The 24,331-nt window shown below is 43.3% G+C and overlaps 1 protein-coding gene across 1 annotated transcript in view; it reads left to right on the top strand.

Moving 5' to 3' along the window:
* Positions 1-23,384, top strand: part of LOC147748343 (dehydrogenase/reductase SDR family member 4-like) — a 272,283-nt gene extending 248,899 nt beyond the window's left edge. The window contains exons 8-9 of the mRNA XM_086960490.1: positions 2,086-2,141; positions 22,934-23,384. Coding sequence (XP_086816616.1) covers positions 2,086-2,141; positions 22,934-23,048 — 171 coding nt within the window. The 3' untranslated portion in view covers positions 23,049-23,384. The remainder of the gene's footprint in view (positions 1-2,085; positions 2,142-22,933) is intronic.
* Positions 23,385-24,331: the final 947 nt, after the last annotated feature.

The raw sequence follows: 24,331 nt of genomic DNA, 5'->3' as shown, positions 1-24,331 counted from the left end.
TAACCACTTCTTCTGATTCTCTGATCACTTTATCCCCCTGATTGCGACAAACTGGAAAGCCCGCTCGATTCGGACTCTCTCCCTTGACAGGAGGATTTTGGCATTTCGCACTAATTCTCCAAAAAATATAGACCACACATTGATTGTCACATGTTTAAGCATGCACTTGACAGGAGGATTTCGGCATTTCGCATTTATTCTCCACAAAATAGACCACACATCGATTGTCACATGTGTGGGTGTAAGCATGCGCCTGACGTACAATCATTGAGGGCCTCCTGGAAACATGAGTGCCCGGAACACAGATTAGGCGACACAGGTGAAATATAAGAATGTAGATCCAGGCATGTGAATCTTTATATCAGACCTGATGAACCTAACATTGTTATTACTGCTGTCGAATGCATGAGTTGCCTTAACCGCATCGCTGCAGCGGTTATTTTTACGCTACGCGGCTTTTTTCTAAAAGCCGCGTTTGATGACGAGCTCAGCTCGTTATCCGCACACGCCCCCCGTGGCTGATGACGAGCTGAGCTCGTCATCAGCATCGAAGGGGTTAATGTAGGATTATTAAACCTCATATGTCATTTTGTACTTAAGAACTAATTGTTGATAGCTGAACCGTAAGTTTGCAGTTCACAAACATGAAACATGTAGACCTTGTTGTGAGTACACCACGGATGTCTATGACCAATTAAGCCATATAGGACCTTCCCCAACTTTGTTTTTTAATCTTTTCCTATGACCCCCACCAATAAATGTCAAGGGGCCCGATTCACAGAACTAACTTAAGACAAAATTATAAAGTGTACTACCATTTTGGTATTCACAGAAGGCACTTACTCATTTTGGTATTCACAGAAGGCACTTACTCATTTTGGCATTCACAGAAGTTAGGAGTCCTAGGTTGGTGGGTTAGGGTTTAGAAAAAAAGGAATTGCTTCCTTTTTTCTGTCACATAAAGCAGTAATCCTTTTCTGGAATTACTCCTTTTTTTGTTGATTGTGTTAATTCTTAAGGGGACCAGGAGTAGTTCCGTCATACCCTTTCTCTTTATTTGTTTAGTGGAATTTTCTGGAAAGTCAGGAATACCACATTCTAATTTCTCATTCTCCACTAGAGTTTCATCTGTAGATTCTACTGTTTTTACATGAAAACATTCCATTCTACTAAGGCTGTAACTTTTAATGGGACCTTAGGGCCTTATTACGACTTTGGTGATCCTCCTCTAGTACTTTCACCACCACGCCCACAGGACGACCGCCAAGGCTGTATTGCACCTGCCCGCTGGATTCAGAGTTGAATCAGGGCGGGCGTACATTATGGCAATGGTCTCACAGCGATGGTATGTTAAGCTCATAGAAGAGCCTAGCATGCAGACCACCACCACAGGAGCACTTACTGCACATTCCTGCATGCTGTGGAATGCACCATGTGGTGCAGCCCCAACCATGCAGGAACAGGGGTGCAATTATAGAGGGACACAACGTGTGCCTCCATGCATGCACCCCTAGCCCCAGGAGTTGCAAAGGGCCTTGTTAGGCCCCCTAAATTGTCTCTCCACCACTCTTTTCGGGGCAGGTTTTCCGCTACGAATTGGGTGGTGGACAGGTAACTCATGATATGCTCAACGGTCCTGCAGGGGCACTGCCATCATATTACTGCTCATATCATTTTTAGGTCAGAAACGTATAGAATGTTGAAGGACATTTTTAAAAATATTAATGTTGGGCCAGTATATATCTATATTTTCAAGTGTTCTCCACGATTTTCTGTTATGTGCAGAGAAATTAAGTGAATGGTGGGAAGATTCCTTAATGGGAGACGTAAAGTTGCTGGATTCGGTGTGTAAAGTAGGGGATGCTTGGTGTATTTTGTACATACATAGGCCCTTCCTGGAACATTAATGCCTGTTGTGTAGAATCCAGTCTCTGGAATGGTAGCTGTGGGTTATGTCATTGAGAAAGAGTACACAGACCGGGTACTGATGTATATACAAATTAGCCAGGCCCTGTGTGCTATGTGTGCTTCATTCACTGCTGTCTGACAACAGTCAAATCAAATACTGTCTCTCTTATTTAACAGCTATGGAAAGAAGAAAAAGAAAACTCTCGTGTTATGGCTCTCCACAGATTCAGCAGGTATGTATACTTTTTTGTTGATGTCCTGTCTCTTATGTACTAGTTGCATAGCCTCAAAACTTGTGATTTAACGTATTTTAGTTCCACTACAGGCGCTACCACATATATCATATTTGGGGACTGCTCGGGACAACAGGGGAGAATTCTCAAGTGCCCACCCTGTCCACATTTGGCAGGCCCCAGCCTCTAGTCAGAATCAATGTCCCCAGAGGCCCCCCGCACAAAATCTTCTTGACCAGTCCATACCCCCGTCATGTGAATCCTCGGCCAGCCTACTTGGGCCCTACTGATTTGTACCTGCCCACCCACAATGCCAGAGTAAGATGCCAACTGCTGTAAATATCCTTCCCAATATGTTCTGTGATCTGAATAGACTGTAGCAGTATTGCTTTCCTCTTTCCATTTCTTGCTCAAAGATGTCCACCGTAGAGAAATCCTGGAGCCGGCATGTGAATGTTTTTTGGCACACATTCAGACAATAAATGGAACGTTTGTTGAGTGAAAAGCATGGCATACTTCAATCTCCTGCTTTACACAGAGGTCACGGTACATGCAAGTCCAGTAGAATCAGGAGCAATACTAGCACCAAATTGTGGCCTATATCAGCAGAGGTTTGACTGACACATGGAGATCCTTTTCACACCTGGATAATGAAAGTCTAGCTGTCGTATGGCATCTGAACACTTTCACATTTTTATATATGTCAAGCACTGAACCATAATGACTGATCACCAAGCACTGCTGACAATATTTGGGAATCTCTGGGCCAAGCTGCTGCCTTGAACTGAGCACTGGGGACTTTGCTTGCAAGAAAATACTTAGGCCATCACACAGAAGCTGGGCAAAGAGCAGAACCCCACTCACTACAGATCCAGACACCCGGCAAGCTCAAGAATAGTTAGACACTTCCCAGCAGAGGAATATCTGTGTTCAGACATACACAGTGCATTGACTGCTTCTCTACCTTTTGGAACCATTGTAGACATCTCCAAGAGGAATGCCACACTAAAAGAAGTCAAAAGATGCCTTCCAAAACAGGGGTGGCGACAGATTGACACCAATGCATTCGCGAAGGGAGTAATTATCAATGAAGAGCGAACCTCATTCAAACATGCCAATGGTGAACAGTCAGCAGCTAACTGCAGACTTCTAATACAATGTAGGCACATTGTCATCCTGAAGAAGCTATTCCAAGTGGTGGTGAACTTGGCTCAGTAAGGCCTTAGAGGAATAGAAGCAACAAAGACAGCCCTGAGAGATCATGTCTGGTTTCCATCACTTGACCAACTCATTGAGGATACCCACAAAGAAGGCCACAACATTCAGCCATGGAAACAGGCCAGCACCCCTGTTGTCTCTGCCAGGCGACGACGTTTGATGCCATGTCACAACTGGTATTTACATTTGGTCCTCTGAGATCTGGCAAGCGCACCATGGTTATCATGAACGAGTACACAAAGATTCCAGTAGTCAAGCAGCTGGCATCAACCAGAGCTGAGGCCATCATACCAACTCATGCAAATCTTCACAGCATGATGCATTCCAAAAGTCATGCGGACATACAATTGTTCTCCCGCCCCCACCACTCGTTTAACAGACACAAGTTTGCTGGATTTGCAGCACACTTGTACTTCAGGCACTGTGGAATCCCTCCACTTTGGCCACAGCCGATGAGATGATAAAGTGCTTCCTGGCCACACTGAAAAGAACTGTTCAACAAGTGAAGGGAGACAAAGTGGAAGTGCAATATGCACTTAACACAGCATTCTGAGCATACATAAACAGAACTCACATCACCAGAGGCGAATGCCCTTCTACACTTATGCTAAGAAGAGAAGTATGCACATAGATTTCCGGATGGGATTTGAAGGCTAAGGAAACACAAATGAGGGTAGACAACAAAAGGAAAACACAAAGAGGTATGCGGATGCCCGTTATGGAACTTGAAAGTTTGACTTTAAAGAAAGCGATTGGGTTCTCATAAAACAGGACCAAAGGAAGAAGACAGACCAGTGATATGGAGACACATAATTTCAAGTGACAACCAGAAAGGGAACTGTTGGCATCGCAAATACCAGCGATCAACAAGTGACTTGCCACATATCACACTTCAAAAAAATCTCACCCAGAAAAAAACGGCCAGCATCCTCCTTGCAACACATCTGGGAATAGCAGGGTAAACGGTGGCCTCAAAACAAAAAGTCCGACTAATTTGGGCATGTTGCAGCTCAGCCACTCACAGAGAGCATCCCTGAAACCACTGCGATTCATGGAGGAAGTTTAGCATGCTAGAGAAAGAAAGACAAACACCTGACCTTCAGAGTAAGTAAGAAAAACTTCACTAACTTAACTCGTGGGATTGGAGCAGTAGGGTTGAGAAGCATGATAAGGCCAGGGAGACATTCAGGGACACAAGGAAGCTAGAAGCTGCACTTACCTGCATGGAATCATATGTTTGTATAGCAAAGACATTGCAGATGCAAATGCAGAAACCAGATGCCACTGCAAGCTCAGTGACATGACAGGTTCCTACCTTGTAGGCACTGCCTCTCCGGAGCAGCAAAGTCGAAGAGTCAAGGCTTACTCTTGGAGTGTAGTGGGAGTCAGTGTCTAGTTCAGGCCTTACTTGTCTCCTTCACAATAAACTATAACAGCTAAATTGTGATATTCTTTTTGTAAAAGAGTAAAGCCTTTTCATATCATTAAGGAAACACACTAAGTAACTGATAAGTTGTGGTGGTAATTATTATTCTCAAAACAGTATCTTTGTTACTCTGTAACTCCTGTGTCTCAGCTGTGCAAAGCAGTGGTTAGGGTTATATGTATTAGGGTTGACATTGTTATGTTATGTTATGTTATGTTATGTTAATAACTTTTATTCGGCGCACAGCTGCCCCAGCGAAGGGGCGTCCTGGCGCCTGATCAAGTACCACAACACAACAAATCGATGCTGGAAAAAGAAGGGATCAGTCAGCAGAAGCGAATAGATGGGTTTTTATAGCGCGTCTGAAGAGAGTCAGGCTGTTTAGGGCACGAATATGGACAGGGAGGGAGTTCCATAATCCAGCCGCCAAAACTCGAAAGGAACGACCTCCTATCCTACTCAGTCTGAACCTAGTCTTAATCGCCAGATGAAGAGATTCCGACCTGAGAGACCGCGTGGGGACATAGGAAGAAACAAGACCCGCAAGGGCAGGAGGAGAGGAGAGTTTCAGGATCTTAAATGTCAGACAGAGAGCCTTGAATTTAATTCTCTGTCTGACCGGCAGCCAGTGAAGGGAGGTCAGGACTGCAGAGACAGAACAACGTCTCGGGAGGCCAACAATGGCCCGCGCAGCGGCATTCTGCACCCTTTGCAGCCTGGTGGCCTCAGCCTGATTTACTCCAAGCAGCAGTGCACTCCCGTAGTCCAGCCGAGAAAGAAAGGAGGCTTGGACCACCAGTTGCCGAGTAGGGGGGTCGAAGAATTTGAGGACTGGTCTAAGTCCTCGCAGAATACCATAGCAGGTAGCTGCAATCTTCTTTGTGTGGCTGGTAAAAGAGAGGTTAGGATCCAGCCAGACCCCCAAGTTCTTAACTTCGGCCGCTGGGATGGGGGTCACCCCCAATTCAGGAGGCCACCACTGATCTCCCCAAAGTTCCGCCTGCTTCCCTAAAATCAGGACCTCGGTTTTCTTGGCATTTAACTGTAAGCAGTTAATACGCATCCAGTTCGCCACGGCTATAAGTCCTGCGCGGAATCTGGGAGCAGTCACCTCAGGGTCCCCACTGAGTGTCACCGCCAGCTGCGTGTCGTCGGCATACGATGTCATGGTTAAGCCACATTGTCTGACGACAGCAGCCAGCGGTTTCACATATAAGTTGAACAAAGTGGGGCTCAACGCAGAGCCCTGAGGGACTCCCAGTCCCAAAGGATGGAAAGAGGACTGACCAGGTGGAATGGCCACTTTATAAAACCGGTCCGAGAGGAAAGAGCGAAACCATTGAAGAGCCTTCCCCTCAATTCCCACTTCCTCCAGCCGCCGCATCAGAATGTCATGAGACACCGTGTCGAACGCGGCGCTCAGGTCTAACAAGAGGAGCGTCGCTGTCTGCCCCGCATCCAGCACCGAACGCATGTGCTCAGTCATAAAGAGCAGAGCAGTTTCGGTGCTGTGTTGTGCGCGAAAACCATTCTGGCTCTCGTCTAGAATATTATTACGAGAGAGGTGGGCAGACAAGATGGAGTTCACGTGTGCCTCAGTGACCTTGGCGGTCCAGGGCAGGAGGGAGATGGGACGATAGTTCTCAGGTAGCAGGGGGTCAAGATTAGGCTTCTTCAAAATGGGGCTGACCACTGCTTGCTTCCAGGAGGAAGGAACCACGCCCTCAGTGAGTGAAAGATTAATCAAATCCAGTATGGGCTCACGACAGAGGGGCGGGAGAAGTGTAATTAGCTCTGGCTTCAGCGGATCTAAGGGAGAGCCAGATTTAATTTTGAGGCTCAGAGTGTCAAAAGCCTCGACAGACATAGCAGGCAGGGAGGACAGAGTTTCGTAGACCGAAACCTTCACATCACTAGGCTCAACCCCGGGCACAGATGGCATAAATCCTCGGTAGATTGCCTGCACCTTCTCCACGAAAAAGGATGCCAAACTTTCACAGTGAGAGTCCGTGCAGATTTCTAGCGAGGTGGCCCGTTTCCCCATCAGATCTTTGAGCACCTTAAAAATTTATTTAGATGGGTTAGGGCTGTTCGAAAACTCAGAGGCAGGGTTTGGCAGATAGCTCTGTGGTAGGTCTTAAGCTGGGCAAAATACAGCGATTTTAACGTGGGATCAAAGGATTTCCTCCAAGCCCTCTCAGCTTGCCGGCATGTTCTCTTGAGCTCGGCAAGGGTCTCATTATACCATGGGCTGCGCGTTTTGGCGTGACATTTCGACCAGCGCATTGGTATAAGAGAATCAAGGGCAGTAAGGACCCAGTTACAAAACTGTTCGTATCCCTGTTCCACATTCGGCAGATTGCCCAGGGGCTGCGCCTCCAAGATCTTAACAAACTCCTCCAGTTTGAGCTTACGCCAGTTTCTTTTAAGGATCAGTCTATCCACAGGTTTAAATTGTGGGTCATCTAAAGGGCATGACACTTTAACCAACAGATGATCGGTCCAACCTACCACCATCGGGTCAGATGCCCTAGCCCGAACCAAGGTGGTAAAGAAGGGGTCAAGGATGTGACCTCCTATGTGGGTGGGGGAGGTAACTAGTTGGTTCAGTTGCATGGCTTCAAGGTCCGCTAACAGAGAACTGATGGGTGAAGATGACGTCTGGTCAAGATGTATGGGAATGCCATGCACATGTTTCATTTCTGAGAGTGTTCTAACCGATACTTGGTTTCAGTCTTGGTTGATGATCGCGACCTGGTTACATAAGGGCACCTGTAAGAGCACTAGGCCTTACAACGTACTCTCTTAGTCAAGATGTTAACGATTTCTCCTGCTGGTCGTATGTACCTTTGTTAGCTGACTTGAAGTATTGTAAGGGAGAAAACATCAACAATACATTTCTAACTTATAAAGCCCATATGACTCCACAATAAGGACCAGGAGTCGTTGAATATGGTTAAAGGGGTTTATTTGAATTACTAATCAATTGATTATATATGCAGACCAAAAATAAGTTCAATTAGTACATCAATACAATAGATAAGCTGAAATATCTCAGAAAGTGTAGGCACAACAAAATGAAAAGCAGAATTGTGATAGCTACCACAATACAGAAACAGATTAAAGAAAACAGGTGTTCCAAAAAGAAACTTCCCTTCTATCTTTTAAACATAAGTCAGATATATGGTCATCTATAAAGGGTCTCTAATTCGGGAGCATAGAAGATGTCAGCATGATCAGACTTCAGAAGAAGTCCTGGAAAAAGGAAATAAGAGTTTAGCATAAAGCTTCATATTTGCACAAATACGGCAAACAGAGAGGTCTGCACCCCTGGAAGTTTAAGGGGAATCTCTCGTCACTCTAACTGTGTAAATAACAATTTAAAAGTAAGAGGATCTGCAGAACCTTCCTTTTGTCCATTCGCACTACCAGGGACCAATCAGACCATCACTTGAGTGAATCTGCACCATTGCTCGATTTCCCAACACATCGAGCTGGGACTGCAATAGTCAACCTTGAAAATCTTGCCATCCTGGTACATGATGAAGAGAAGGACTCCTTCAAACATTGTTTCTCCACATTCATTGTGAAGTTTCCCTTCAGGCCTTTGTATCAGCAGTCTAATGCAGACAATGGGGCACATGCATCAAGCATTTTACCGGATTCAAAAGGGACGATTCGCAGAATTGGCCTGTTTGCGACTGGAAAAATGCTTTTTCCGATGCATGTACCTTTTTGGATTTGCAATATAGGTAATTGCAATTTTTTGTGATTACCTAAATTGCAAATGCATTTAGGGAATCGCAATTTGCGATTCCCTATTTGAGATGCATGTAGCATTTCCTAAATGCAACTTTGCATTTAGGAAACGCTGAGTGCCATCAACTTCAAGTTGCTGGTAATTTGTGAAATGGATTGACAAATGCACAAAAAATGCATTTTTCAATGCGCCATGTAGCGCACACATGCCCGTAGGTCATGTGTGTGCCACACATGTGCATACTTACCTTTTTTGGGGGGTCCCTCATGGGGGCCTTCATGCATAGGCATTTGTGATGACCAAATAGCAAATCCTTAAAATTCCCTATTTGATAATCGCAAATGATTACCTTGATGCAAGTGCCCCAGTAAGCCTTTCTCTAAGTAACAAAAAAATAAACCAGCAAAAAAAAGAAAGCATGCCGGCAAAACAAAATCCATTTCAAGTGAGGCTTGTAGTCCGGCTAACTTTAGCTAAGAATTTAATGAACACTTTGAATATGTGGTAATACGTGCACACGTGTAACTTGAAAAATAAATGTAAAACTTGAGCAAAAGAGTACATGTTTTCAAATGCACATATAACTTGAAGTGTAACTGTAAAATGTGAAAAAAGAATACCGGCTTTCATTTTTAAACTCAACATTAGTGCATATGTGTATAAACCTCTAGTTTCTACAGTGAATGTATTTCATTAATACATTTTAATGCTTCATGCATGTTAATGACGTTAAGGCACAAAGTGAATATAACGGCAGATACACATATATATAGATAATTGCATTTCCGTGAAGTTCAAGGGTGGAGTTTAAATTGCACTAATTCATTCACCTCCGGTGGTGATGTTAGCCATCACAATCAACATAAGAATATTTTTATATGAGACCAGATCAAAACCCTGATGTTTCCAACATTTTTCATATAGAGTTTTCCAAATATTTAATTTAATTAAAATCTACACTGACTCTCCTTTAGTTCTACATCTTTTCTCTTTCTTCTCATTCCCCTCCTTTCCAGTACCTCTCTTTTTGCTTTCATGTACCTGTACCCCTTACAGACTACAAAAAGACAGATTGTACAAGGGGCCTCGAATGGAATCAAATATTCCACTCCCAAAGATTTCCAAACCATTTGCATATTGCAACAAACCAATTTCCAATTGCTTCCCAAGCACCTGTAGTTTTTAACTACTTTAAATCTCCCTTTAAGTCTGTAATATTTTTAATATATTTCTTCACCTCTTCACTCATCAGGTATATAGTACATCATTGCTGAACCTTTAACATCTTGCATACTCCGTCCTCCTTTGCAAGAAGGAAGTCTAATGCAGGGCGATTCTGTATTACCATATACCTTACAGCTATTATTTCAGTGTCCACAGCTAACAATGAATGTGCAGTACTAGTAGCTAATTTATCAACTATAGTGAACAACTTTCCAATTAATTTTTAAATCAATTAAAACTACTCCTGCAGAAGGAATCAATGCACCAGTATGTCTCCCACTATTTCAGTACCACTACTAGTTTTTGTGGGATCTAACTGGTGATCCCCATACAGAATCATCTAAGTGCTCTTTATGATACATATTTGGGAAAACTACTTCCAAATAACATGTGCATGTAGGGGAGGGGCACATGGTGTGCCCTCCTGTCTATATGCACCCCCTGATCCTGCACAGAACCAAATGCACAACATCTCCCACAGCAGTGCCTTTTTAAGGCTCTCCTATGAACCTTAGAAAGGCACGATCGTGGAACCGCACTACAGGACCACCAAACCTTTATCCCAGTTGGAATATGGCAGGCAGGCTGACTACTGCGGTCTTGGAGTGAGACACTAGTGTGGCAGCCCACTGCAAGACTACCAACTCGTAATCAGGCCCTAAGAGGGTTATATTTACTATTCCCACTCTAATATAAAGTAACTCTTGGAAAAATTTACCAATTGCAGTTCCCAAACTACTACAAATTTAAGTTCTGATTACGACTTTGGCGCTCCTGCTCTGGCTCTCTGCCAATGCAAAGACTTGTTGAACTCGTGCAGGCAGATGGTCCTTTTTGCCATTCCTACGGTGGTGCCCTAAAAAAGGGCAACGTCAGAAATGTTCCAGCACAGCATTGACTGATAAGTCCATGCCGTGCTGGAACTGGTGGTGCAAGCAGACAGGGGGGCACATGTAGTGCCCCCCTGTATGCATTCCCATGGCGGTGGGGCATCTTTGTTTCCCCTCCACCAGCCTTTTCATGGCGGTGAGCCCACTATGAAAAGACTTGTGGAGAGGAAACTCAAAATATGCTCACGGACCGCAGCGGTCCTTTCTTGCATATTATATAGTCCTTCTGCACTGTACCACCGTCAAGTAACAGTGGTTTCCTGGCACAGTCGGTGCAGCGATGGCTGGTCCTAAAACCCCCTCGTAATGAGGCTGACGCAGGACCGCCACTGCTGTGCCAAAGCGAGTCTGGCATTCCAAGACCACCAGACTCGAAATCAGGCCCATAGTAACAAAACCTATTGCAAAATACTAAAAATATATTTAGCATTCCTATCACAATTTCAGCAAACTTAACAAACATAAATGAAAATATTAACCAAAAAATAATAATTATTCTAAAATAAAATATACATTCTTAAGTACAATATATTTCCTCATAAAATTGATTAAACATGTTTGATACAAAATAATATACATTACTTTATTTTTAGAAATTTTTAAGACACTTCAATATTATGATAAATTATGTTAATAACATATTTTTAAAGTGTTATTAAGAAAAAAATATTATATTTGATATCCAAAGACAAATATATTGGAATAGTATTTAAAAAATACTGTACAGACTGCATAGGCAGCTCTTAGGGATCCTCCTTTGTCTCTCAGACAGGACCCATCAATAAACTGTATGAGTCTAGACTCAAACAGTGGCTTATCTTGTATTTTTGGTCTTAGCTTAATGCATAGTTCAGTGACATTGAGAGAGTCATTCTCTATTTCTCCAGCATCATTTCATTTTCAAGCAAGGGTAACAGTGTAGCAGGATTCAAGCTAGCACATCTTTTCAAAGACACCTTCTCTGCTTCAAAAAGAATCTGTTCATACTTAGTAAATCAAGTGTTGGTCAAGTAGTGTGAGTACATGTCAACAAAATCTCCGGAGTGGGGAAGAAAAACAAAGTAAGGGGATGACCCATGACAATACTTTCACATCTTTCTATGCTGAAAGCTACTGCTGCTACAGCTTGAAGGCATTATGGGCAGTTCTGCGGCTATGGGATCAAGAGCAGCAGAAAAATAAGCCACAGGCCTGCATGCATTTGTGTAAGCACTGAGAGAGGGCAGCCCTCCCTCTAACTACGTGAAATGATGGATGGAGTGATGAATTGATAAGTGAAAGGTCGAATGGATGGACGGATGAGTAAAAGGGTCGATATAAGGATGGATGAGTGAGTGAAAGGAAGGATAGATGAGCAAAAGAATGGATGGATGAGTGAAAGGGCAGATGGATGGATGAGAGGATGGATGGATGGATGAGAGAAAGGATGGATGGATGGATGAGTGATAGGGTCAATGGATGGATTCATGAGTTGATGAATGGATGGATGGGAGAGAAAGGGAAGATGGATGGATGAGTGAAAGAATGGATCGATGATTGACAGGATGGGTAGGCAAATGGGTTTATGGATGAGTGAAAAGAAGGATGTAAGGATGGATGAGTTAAAGAATGCATAGATGAGTGGAAAGGAGGGTGAAGAGCTGGGAGAAAGGATATATGAGTGAAATGGTGAATGGATGAACAAATGGATGTATGAGTGATTGGGTGAATGGATGGGTGGATGAGCAAGTGCAATGATGGTTGGATGGGTGAAAAGGTTAATGGTTGGATGTATGAATGGATGGATGGGTGGAAGTGTGGAGGGATGAGTGAAAGGATGGATGATGGGTGAGTGTATGGATGGATGGATGCGTGAAATGATGGATGGAGTGAATAATTGATTAGTGAAAGGTTTAATGGGTGGATGGATGTGTGAAAGGGTGGATATAAGGATGGATGAGTGAGTGAAAGGAAGGGTAGATGGGCAAAAGAATGGATGGATGAGTGAAAGGGCAGATGGATGGATGAGAGGATGGATGGATTGGAGAAAGGATAGATGGATGGATGGATGGATGGATGGATGGATGGATGGATGGATGGATGGATGAGTGATAGGGTGAATAAATGGATTCATGAGTTGATGTGTGGATGGATGGGTGAAGGGATGGCTAAGTGAAAGGGGATGGAGAGAGAAAAGGAAGATGGATGAGTGAGAAAAAATGGATGGATGACTGACAGGATGGGTAGGCGAATGGGTTTATGGATGAGTGAAATGAAGGATGTAAGGATGGATGAGTTAAAGAATGCATAGATGAGTGGAAGGGAGGGTGAGGAGCTGGGAGAAAGGATGTATGAGTGAAATGGTGAATGGATGAACAAATGGACAGATGAGTGACTGGGTGAATGGATGGATGGATGAGTAGGTGAAAGGATGGCTGGGTGAAAATGTAAATGATTGGAAGGATGAATGGATGGATGGGTGGAAGTGTGGAGGGATGAGTGAAAGGATGGATGGGGTGGATGGAAGGATAGATGATGGATAGGTTTGGAAATTGTTGAATAGGCTTGGATGTGAATGCTCACAAAGATGGAAGGAGAGAATGAAAGGTGAAAGACTGAATGATGGAGGAAAGAATGAATGAATGCCACACCCCCGATTGACTCAACCCGCCATACCAAACTGACACATGACATCAGGCAGCAAGTGTGGAACTTGGGCTTGAAATGCTTCTTCTGCCTGCCAAAAAGCAGAAAATAATTCCTTGTATGGCGCCGTGGTACCACAAGAGAAGTTTGGCTGTTGTGTCGCCAGGCAGCGATGCTCCCATGCCACCCGGAAGCAGCTCAAACAGCTGTCCACTTGCCCCGAGGTCATGAGTGATGAGTGAAAGCATGGCTCAGTGGAGCCCTTCTCTGGGGAAAAGTGGGCAAGACAACATAACCTGCACTAGCAGAACCCAGCACCGAAGTGACTCGAATCCCTTCCTCCACAAATATGTTTTCTTTGAAAATAACTTTGTACTCCTAAGAGTACTGCAACCGGGGCAACCGGCCCTGAGGCCCCGCTCAATCTATGCCACTGCCTACCATTATGGATGATATCTGACTCTTACACCTTATTGGTCTCGTTGTCTTAACTGACATTTCCTATACATTGACTTTCACATTTATGAGTCATTGTCTTTATATAATATGTGTGTGATGTACTGCACTCCGACACCCTGTCGTACATACTTCAGGTAAGTAGCACTATAAAAAAAATTAAATACACATGAGAGAGGGTCCATGTGAGGGTGAGGGGCACCATTGGAGAGTGATATCAAGGCTGGATTGGCTTTACCCAGCATCAGGCGTTTCCTTGGGAGGCTGGAAGGGTGGGAGCGGGTGGTTTTGTTACTGGGGCTGGCACTGCAAAGTCCTTGCATATACAGCAGTTTTAAGGCAACAATAAAAGTGTCACAATAACTTTGGTGACTAATGTTCCTGCTGGAAAGAATGGGAGTTTTGTTTAGTGGCAGTTCTAAGTCATCTAAGGTAGCACAGAGGGTTAATATGCCTGCTGCAAAGAATGTGTACCATGCATGTCAAAGAACAGTATTTTATGTGCAGAGATCCGTGGGTTACTGCTTTTGTCACTGAGATTCTTTTGTTACTGTGCAGTTCATAAGTTACAAACGTAATCTAGCCCAGTGATCAATGAACTGCCATCAAAAAGCTGCATGCAAGCTGCATGGTACAAGTTATAAAGTTATGTTTTCTTCTGAGTTTTTCATTATCCTGATATTGCTAAAAAGGTTTGTTTGGAAAGTAATAAATTCTTATCATTAAAGTCAATCTTAACTACTGTGTTATGTTCTGAATCCTAAGTTTGAGCTTCTTCAGACCAAGCACTCTTACAAAATGGCTACCAATATGCGTAATGTACATCCTACACCTTAGTCCCCGTTGCCTTATGAAAATCTTTCTATACACCGATTTACGCATGTATGACTCATTGTCTCTGTATGTGTGTGTGATGTAAAGTGATCTGGTACCCTACACTGGTACGAGAGGCACTATAAAACTATAAACTATGAAATACATGTGAGAGATAGGCACTTTTGGGGATAGTGAGCTGTAAGCTCTCAGTTTGTTTGTGACAGACACCTTTTAAATACTACAAATGAACTGTGCAAATGTTGCAGAACATATCAGCAGTTAGGAAACTACAAATGAACCACTTTTTTGTAATTTAGAAGTGTGCTTGAAGCAGAGTTTTAATAGGATCAAAACAATCAAGACACTTTACTTAGTGATGTTCAAATGATACATGTTGGCCAAAACCACATTTCCGCACATTAGTATTTGTGTGCTTTATAGTTTTATCAGTAAAACTGCATGTTGGCACTTTGCTTCCATTCAATAAAAAAAATTCTGTGTGTAAAAGAGTGTACCTCCTTCTGCCCTTCAATTATGCTTTAACAGTGTACACAGTTTCTAGTCTGTAACCTACTTCTGTGCATCAGTGAGAATCTGCAGTTTACAGCCCACAGAAAGGAAACAGCCAAAGCAGTATACTCTTTCTAATATACAGTTAAAATAGGGAGGGTTGATATATGGCTAGCCAGGGCATTATATAGTAATGTCAACTCCTATTTAACAACTCTGACCCACAATAATAACATAACGCTCAGCAGTGTTCAGCCAATTATAGCTCATGCAAGCTGGCTAATAACTCCCTTTTCTTGCTTACACCTCTTACCCTTACACAAGACCTGTCAGCAATCGGTCTTATCCATTACTCAGTACTGTACTAGCCCCTATGCAAGTCATCAGCAGCTGAGCAAACATGGAATACCTGAACCAATCTGACACATAAAGCTGGCCACTTGGTGGACTGCACTCTAGTCCTGCACTGCAGGTCCCAATTAACTATATCCAATCCGGGCTGCTTTACATCTCACAATGGCACTTATGTGTCTGTAAAAGTTGCTGTTTGTCCCAAAGTTTTGACCTGGATTTTGACCTTCTGTCCTGACTGTCCTGAACTTTAACACTTTGTCCTGAATTTTTACACTCCTTTGTCCTAAATTTTTACACTCACCGTCCTGAATTTACACCCATGCCAGTTGGTCACCCTATCTCGCACTGAAGTGCTTTCTCCTGAAGTGTTTCAATTCTCTAAATGTTGCTTCATAATATGTGTTAGTCGACTCATATGGTAACTGTGGCACAGTTCTACATTTAGGTTTGAAACCACATTTGCTTTACCTGTCCATCATAATCCCAATGGCATTAAGAGTAGTTGTCAGAATATTAATTAACATTATAAGAAATATTTTAATCATTTGTCACTGTTCCTTAATCATGTGTACAAATAGTCATCATAGCACGATGGCATCCATCCATGAGCAAGGCTCGGGAAGGGCCAAAACGTGTGGGTCTGTATTGCTAGTGATGAAAATAAATGTGCCCTTTTTACTGGCACCCAGTCACTGTAGTATTTTTGTTTACAGAGGTGTAAGATATATATATCTGCAGGGACTCGAGCTGGATATATTTATATATATATATATATATATATATATATATATATATATATATATATATATATATATATATATATATATATATATATATATATATATAGATTCCAGCCGGAGGTTGATGCGGCGCTTCCACAACACACCCAGGACGCAGACACAGATGGATAAATCCACAGCCAGACTTTTTGAAGGTATTCTTTTTTCCTTTTTATTTCATATAACGTGCAGGAGGTGCAACACTCTGCCAAACAGACGCGTTTCGGGCGTGAACGCCCTTGCTCACTGTCAGCGGGAAAGCGGTATAAACATAGTTTAAATACATTGGTTAATTGTACAAAACGCGCCAAAAAAGGTCCCATTCAGTGACATTAAGACAAAGAACGGACTAAGGCTGTAACCTGTATGCATTGTGTAAACATAATGGTTCGGCCATGACACAGTGGAGCCAAGATATTTGTTTCGGTGCCCGGACATGGATAATTGTGCAATGAGGCATTAACCTTTAACTCTGGCAGTTGTGCTAGAATTACTGGCTATTAAAGCAGGGAATTATATACATAAAATGCAAATTAATAGTTGCATTCATGTAAACACATTATTTGTGCAAATACGCAAAGATAATAAATGTGCAAATACGCCACATATCAACTGTACAAATACAAAAATTTACACAATAAGATAAAAAATGCATATATGATATAAAGTGCAAATGCTTAGCAGCTTCATCAAGTGTCAACATTGACCGTGCAAATACGCAAAGTTATAAAACTGTACAAATACACAATAAATTAGTTATGCAACTCATATATATACACATCAGAATGATATGATCAAATCCCTGCATTCAAGCAGTGCAAAGCACAGACTTTCCTCAATAAATGGAAAAATTAAATTGACGATTCTATTGCACGTCCACATTTTTGTGTATGGCAATGTCTTGGCACAGTTAACACTGTTACATTCATTAAAAAAGACTCCAGCGCGTGTGATGATAAACCCAATGAAAGCAATGTATAGTTCTACCGCTTACAAAGATGTTTAAACAAAACTATAACAAAAAAGGTGAAGGAGTGCTCAGATGTCCTACATATATCACAGAGAGGACATTGGGGTGTGAAGGGAATAAAAAAAATAATTCCAAAACAAAACTGTTTCAGTGGGTTAAAATATGTAAATACATAATGATACCTCTTTGTCCACATGACAAACAAAGTGACAAATTCCATGGTGGTTCATCGTAAAGCTCAAGGTGACTGGGACATGTCAGTAAATGTACCAAATACAGATGATATTGGTGGAACAATAATCAGGGAATGTGGGTTGACAGCAGCATTATCAGACTATACAAGGAGTCCACCAGTTCTCAAATGGACTACCAACAATTACAGAAAAGTGCTGAGATCTTCCCCCATGTTCAAACCTCCCGGAATCTTGGTGTTGAGGCGAACTATATATAGGGACTCCAACTGCCTTAATCTTTTTTCATAATCACCTCCCTTCTTACTAGTCTTGACTGCATCAATAACAAAATAACTAAGATGGGAAAGGTTACGACCATGAAATTGATCAAAATGGCGAGCTACTGGATAGTTTTTGTCGCAGTTCACTATAGCTCTCAGGTGCTGAAGGATGCGTTGGTGAACCGGTAATTTCGTGCTCCCAACGTACCTAAGATTACATGAGCACGTGAGAACATAAACAGCTAACTCTGTTTTACAGTTAAAATAGGATCTTATGTTGATGGGTTTGTCGTTAAAGGGCGTTGTATATGATTTGGTATTGATACCAAATTTGCATGCCCTGCAGGAAATGCAACGGAAGAAACCCTTCCGTGACGACAACCAATCTGTCTTGTTAGCTGTTTCAGGGGAACTGGACACCAGAGCATTCCTCATGCTAAATGCTCGCCTATAGGTGACTTCAGGCTTGTTGGGCATTATCTGTTTCAAAATTGGGTCTGTAAGAATAACTGACCACTGTTTCCTGACTATTTTGGAAATTTGGTTTGCCTGACGACTAAACCCTGTGATCAGTCTAATAGGATCACTATTGCCAACTGCATTCTCAATAACAGTAATAGTATTGCTAGATATATATATATATATATATATATATATATATATATATATATCCAATTACCACTCCGGTGCTTGAACCCACCAAACAGAGAGACTGACTCTTAGCTGTTTTCAATCACTGCCGGCTTCAGTGACCTTTATTTAATCCAAAAAAGTGCAAATCATGCCGACAGATGGTGCGCTTCGCCAACAAGGTGGCCTTGCTCACATACCCCCGTTGCTTGATTGTCAAGTTTAAATACACAAAGTGACTTAATCACGTGACTGTAAAAGAACTACCACATAGATGGACACTGAAAAAATACTGCTTTAGCACAAAGACTACCAGTGAAGGACTCTCAAGTTTCAAGTTTCAACTTGAAACTTGAAACTTGACTCTCATGTCTAGACAAGGGCTATGTACATCTGATACTATTTGCATTTGGTTCGTGAAATTAGATTGAGATTAAATATAACGAGGCAACACAACACAAAATGACACATTTAAAAAATGGTCATTTAGGCAAAATCAACGTTACTGGAAGGATAAAAAGCTAGCAGAATATATATGTATATAAGGAAATATACATTTCGACAAATATAGTTGCCATAGAACACTTTTGAAATGCAACTGCTCAATCTTGATTTGTGTTTTGTATAGTATATACAAGTATTGAAAAATATATACATACTAGCAGCCCGTCCCGACCTTGTCCGGAAGCATTCAGGCTTCCCCTACCCCCGCCTGCCCCGACATTGGCAAGCAGCCCATGCCCCCGCCCGCCCCGTCCCCCGCCTGCCCTGACCCCCGCCTCCCCCGACATTACCTTTCCTCAGCCGATCTGTTTTCCCGCCTGGCCCGACCCCCGCCTGTCCTGAGTCAATGGAGGTTGGACAGTAGTACCTGTAAAATGTTCCACCCGTCCTTAGTCCCCGACCCCCGCCTGCCCCGACCCCCACCTGCCCCGACATTGCCTTTCCTCAGCCGATCTGTGTTGTTGTAACTCCCCGTCCCCCACCTGGCCCGACACCCGTCTGCCCCGACACTGTCCCTGGAGCCTTACCTCAGCCGCCGCTCCTTAGTTCACCACGCCTCGCCGCTCTACTCCTCACCGCCTGTGTTGTTGTAACTCCCCGTCCCCCGCCTGGCCCGACACCCGCCTGCCCCGACATTCTCCCCGGAGCGTTACCTCAGCCGCCGCTCCTCAGTTCACCGCTCCTCGCCGCTCTGCTCCTCACCGCCTGTCCGCCGCCGCTCCTCCCCGCGCCATGTCCGCCTCTCCGCTGCTCGCACCGCTGCTCGCACCGCTGCTGGCCTGTCCGCTGCTCCTCAGGTCACCGCTCCTCCCCCGCGCCATGTCCGCCGCTCCTCGGACGCCGCTCCTCCCAGAGCTCCAGTCGTGAGCACGCACGTTGCGGCCGGCGCTACTTTGGAGGGACTACTTTTTTTTTAATATAAATTGTGTATATAACATTTATTTTTTACATTTATATAGCCTATGTCCTGCTTGCCCTGACGTTTTCAAACATGTATTGGGTGTTTGGATTGGTGGTGTACTTTTCGAGTTTACCTGCCTCAAAGGACACAGTTCTCTCTTTATAATAGTAGTATAGATATACAAATCCAAAATAATGTACGTAATGTGTGTACCTCATGAGCCATTTAATAGCTCACATTGTTCAATTTGATGTCCTATGGATACATCGTATTTTATGTTATCCAATTGAAAAATTGACTGCACAAATGAGCAAATACTACATAGGTATAATTAAATATGGACATGCATATAATGATTATATGTACAAAACGGAAAAGAGAAAACAAATGAATCCTTACCCAAATGCTAGCACCCCTGTTGAATGATTATGGCAAAAATTCATTATGTAAAAAATAGACATTGATTCTCTTATCGATCCTCCCTTTAAACTATGTATTCAGTGGCTCATTCAGGCTCTTGTTGCAAACAAAAAGAAGCCATATACAAATGAAGTGTTGCTCCCTAGAGACCTTGATGTTATACAAGACTGGTCCTTCATACTTGTTGTTCATCGTGTTATGTGGTAAAAACTAAGAGTATATATATATATATATATATATATATATATATATATATATATATATATATATAAATATATATATATTGTTAACACAAAAAAAAGATATAGGTTGAAATGCATACTCACTTGACACTCACACGTTGCTTCTCTGAAACAGCTGAATAGACTCTCTTCAAACCAAGAAAGGGCACCCTTATGAAGAAATATTTGGTGGCCATCCAGTCAGCGATTTCAGAGATTATGCATACACATTTTTTTTGACCCACCTACACCAAATTTGGCATGCTTTACTGATATCCTCCAAAATAGTTTTCTCCAAGTTTGGTGCATATTGGTCAAGGTGCAGCAACGTTATTAAGGGTATAAAAGTGGGATTGTAACCTTCACTGCAGGGCCCTAACTTCTCTTCAGTAATATGTGCATACAAATAAAGAACAAACAGAAAAAAGATGGCGAGTAAGGAAAACAGAAAGGGTGAGGAAGGAGGGAAGATCAAGATACAGAGGGAAATAGAGAGAGCGAGAAAGAAAGAACGAGTTGAACATTCAAGTGTTCAATCTATCATAGTTGATGCTCTCATAATGAGACATAATGAGGCAACCGGAGCAATGGTCGGATAGGAGATCGTTCCCCCGGCCACCAGAACACCAACTGCAACGTAGTCATTGCACTACTAAGGGACAGCGTTAATATTCGATTGACTGCCAATGGTTTCAACATGCGGGACACTGCTCCCCTGATTACGAGAACTCCAACTGTAAAGCAGTACTCGTATTAACAAGGAAAGCATCATTATTCCATCAACTATTAATGGTTTCAACACGCGGGACACCGCTCCCCTGATTACCAGAACTCCCACTGTAAAGCAGTACCCTTATTAACAAGGCACTGAAATCCGATTGAACCCTGATCAGACCCGCAGTCCCACATTGCCTAACTTTGGACATCGTACTAAGGTATAGTACCTCACTTGTGCTGCCACATCTAAAGGCGGGCGTATCAACTATCTCAGATAGGATAAGCCCCAACCTGGGCAAGGCGGTTGTATTACAATTTCAGGCAGGCAAATGTTGTCAATTTTAGTCCTGATGATGATCCTGTATAATTAGAGCATAAGGATCGAAACCTTGACTGATATAGTGCTTTCACAACCTAACCATTGTGTTTTGCTTTCGTTGTGTTTAGCACTGCCTGGCATACATTTCAACTTAAAAATCAAAAGTGGCCAGCCCTGCTCTTTTCTTTGCCTGTGAATTTTCTAATTTTTCTTCTCATTCTCCCTTACGTGTTGTGTGTTCTTCTTTCAGTAATTTCACTCTCAAGGCTTGTCCTGTAGAAACTCTGTTCCAGCAACTTTCTCCGTTGAGGCAGTTTCTGGAAAGTAGGTTTTCCAGGCATGATTAGACAGCATGCCAGCCCCTGTAGCACGCCAAATATAATTACTTAGAAATTTCTTTAAAAATAGTAAGCAACCAAACAGAGTGCTCCTCTTTCCAATATTAGTTCAGTTTCTGGAAAGTGCCAACATTCTTGAAATCACGCCTCTTCTGAAACACATAGGAGCTGGTCCATAATGAACTTCCTCCTATACTTTGCTTTCCACATTAATGCTTGTTAAATCCTTCTTACCTTGGGGCATATTATCAAGACAGGTGATAAAATTATCACAGTTTTAGCGGCAGAAAACGGCCGCTAAAACGGCTGTAATGGGCTTGATAATATGCTCTATGGAATTCCAATTGAAGCCCATGTTAAATGTCCTTCACATCTAACATGGGCTTCAATTGGAATTCCATAGAGCATATTATCAAGCCCATTATCGCCGTTTTAGCGACAGTTTTCTGCCGCTAAAACTGCGATAATTTTATCGCCTGTCTTGATAAAATGCCCCCTTGTCCTTTAGTCTGACGCAGTCCACAGTAAGCAATGTTCATAGCAATGGCATTGTGCATCACAGATTCTAGTGCGGCCTCGTAGCGCTTTAACTCTCCAGGGGGATTGAAAGACGACCTGTATCTTTGGTTGAAGAAGTGTGGGGTTGTAGTGCGACTGTTTGGGAAGAGATGGGGAGGTGCTGAGGTCCTGCAGGAAGGTCTGGCTCTGTCATGGCAAACTTTACCCTGCTTGTATGTGTGATGACATTTGTGAATGTATGATAAAGGGATACAGTGTGTCTTACACAGCATTTGTTTTATGTGTCTGGGTGAAATGTAAGTAGTCGCAAGATGGATGTGTGACCCCCCGAGCCGGAGGGAGGTGGGGGGGGGGGGGGGGGTGAGGGGGGTAGTACCAGATCTTATGGTGCAGCCGGAGCAGTGACGGCGCAACCCAAGGAAATCATCTGACACACAGTAGTAATTGGATATGTGGGTTCCACCCTGATGGACTAATATTACCCTTGAATAAATTAAATGTAGGAATGATACCGATTGTCCACTAACCAGCACCCACACGTGCATCTCTCACTGTTACATGTCCGCCAGTGAACTATTGTATAACTGACTGAACCACTTTGTATGTACCGTCAAATCCTACTGGACTGTATTTAATTGTTATATCATTCAAAATGTCAATAACAAATATTTATAAAAGAAAAGTAGGAATGAAATGCTGACTTAACCATCTCCAGAACACTGACATTATCTTTTTTCTCAGGATGGCTGAGCCGGCAGAATGCGCTGGGATCGTATCGTTTCTCTGTTCTGCGGATGCTTCATTCATCAGTGGAGAGAACATCGTGGTTGCTGGAGGAGGCTTATCCAGGCTCTGAGTGTGAATGCAGAGTGTGCCCGACTGGTGATGCATGCCTCTTCAGCATGCTCAGTTCACTTCTAGTGCACTCCTCCCTCCTTGTATATTCTTTAAAGTATTCTCTTTCCTCCCCATGTACCAGTGCAGACCTTAACACAGCTCGGTTCTGCAATTGATCACGCTGAATGATGCTGTGCCGCTTAAGCAGGGATCCAAGATGTCTTCCCCGGGTGTTGTATTTTCACCTTCTCTGCAGTGTGACACAAGAGGCATTTAGTAGTATTTGTGGCATTTATATTAATACTTCCTTTATTTCTATTTGTGAAATAAATCGAACAATTTTTTAAAGACTGCCAATAATTGCGGTGGTTTGCAGTGTTTTCTTTCTTATGAATTACTTGATTTCAAGTAAAGCTTCAGATACATTCACCATTTTTTTAACTACACATTTCACACATTTGCATGTGTTTCCTCAGGAGGACGAGCATAACAGAATCTCTGTCATTTATAAGAAACACAAAGTATGACGCTTCATAAATTGTATGCATACAATCAATCAATCAATCAAGGACATTTATAGAGCGCACTACTTACCCGTAGGGTCTCAAGGCGCTTGGGGGGGGGGGAGTGCCGTTACTGCTCGAACAGCCAGGTCTTGAGCTTCTTCCTGAAGGAGAGGTGGTCTTGGGTCAAGCGCAGGTCGGTCGGGGGGGAGTTCCAGGTCTTGGCGGCCAGGTAGGAGAAGGACCTTCCTCCTGTTGTCGCTCTTCGGATGCGGGGGACAGCGGCGAGGGCGTGGTTGAATGATCGGAGGTGGCGTTTGGGAGCGTAGAAGTTGATTCGGTTCTTGAGGTAGCTCGGGCCTTGATCGTGTAGGGCTTTGTGTGCGTGGGTGAGGAGACGGAAGGCGATTCTTTTGTTGACGGGGAGCCAGTGCAGGTCTCTCAGATGTCCGGAGATGTGGCTGGTTCGTGGGATGTCGAGGATGAGTCTGGCTGAGGTGTTCTGGATCCGCTGGAGTCTCTTCTGGAGCTTGGCAGTGGTACCGGCGTAGAGGGCGTTGCCGTAGTCCAGTCGGCTGGTGACGAGGGCCTGGGTGACGGTCTTCCTGGTCTCGGTGGGGATCCACCAGAAGATCTTCCGTAGCATGCGTAGGATGTTGAAGCACGATGAGGAGACGGCGTTGACTTGCCTGGTCATGGAGAGGGAGGAGTCCAGGATGAAACCCAGGTTCCGTGCGTGGTCCGTCGGTTTGGGTGCGGTGCCCAGGGCGGGGGGCCACCAGGAGTCGTCCCAGGCGGA

The sequence above is a fragment of the Lissotriton vulgaris genome, chromosome 1_1 (assembly GCF_964263255.1).
Source record: "Lissotriton vulgaris chromosome 1_1, aLisVul1.2, whole genome shotgun sequence".
In the NCBI taxonomy this organism is placed as follows: Eukaryota; Metazoa; Chordata; class Amphibia; order Caudata; family Salamandridae; genus Lissotriton; species Lissotriton vulgaris.
The sequence above is the reverse complement of the archived record's forward strand: the minus strand, read 5'-3'. Positions and strand labels throughout refer to the sequence as shown.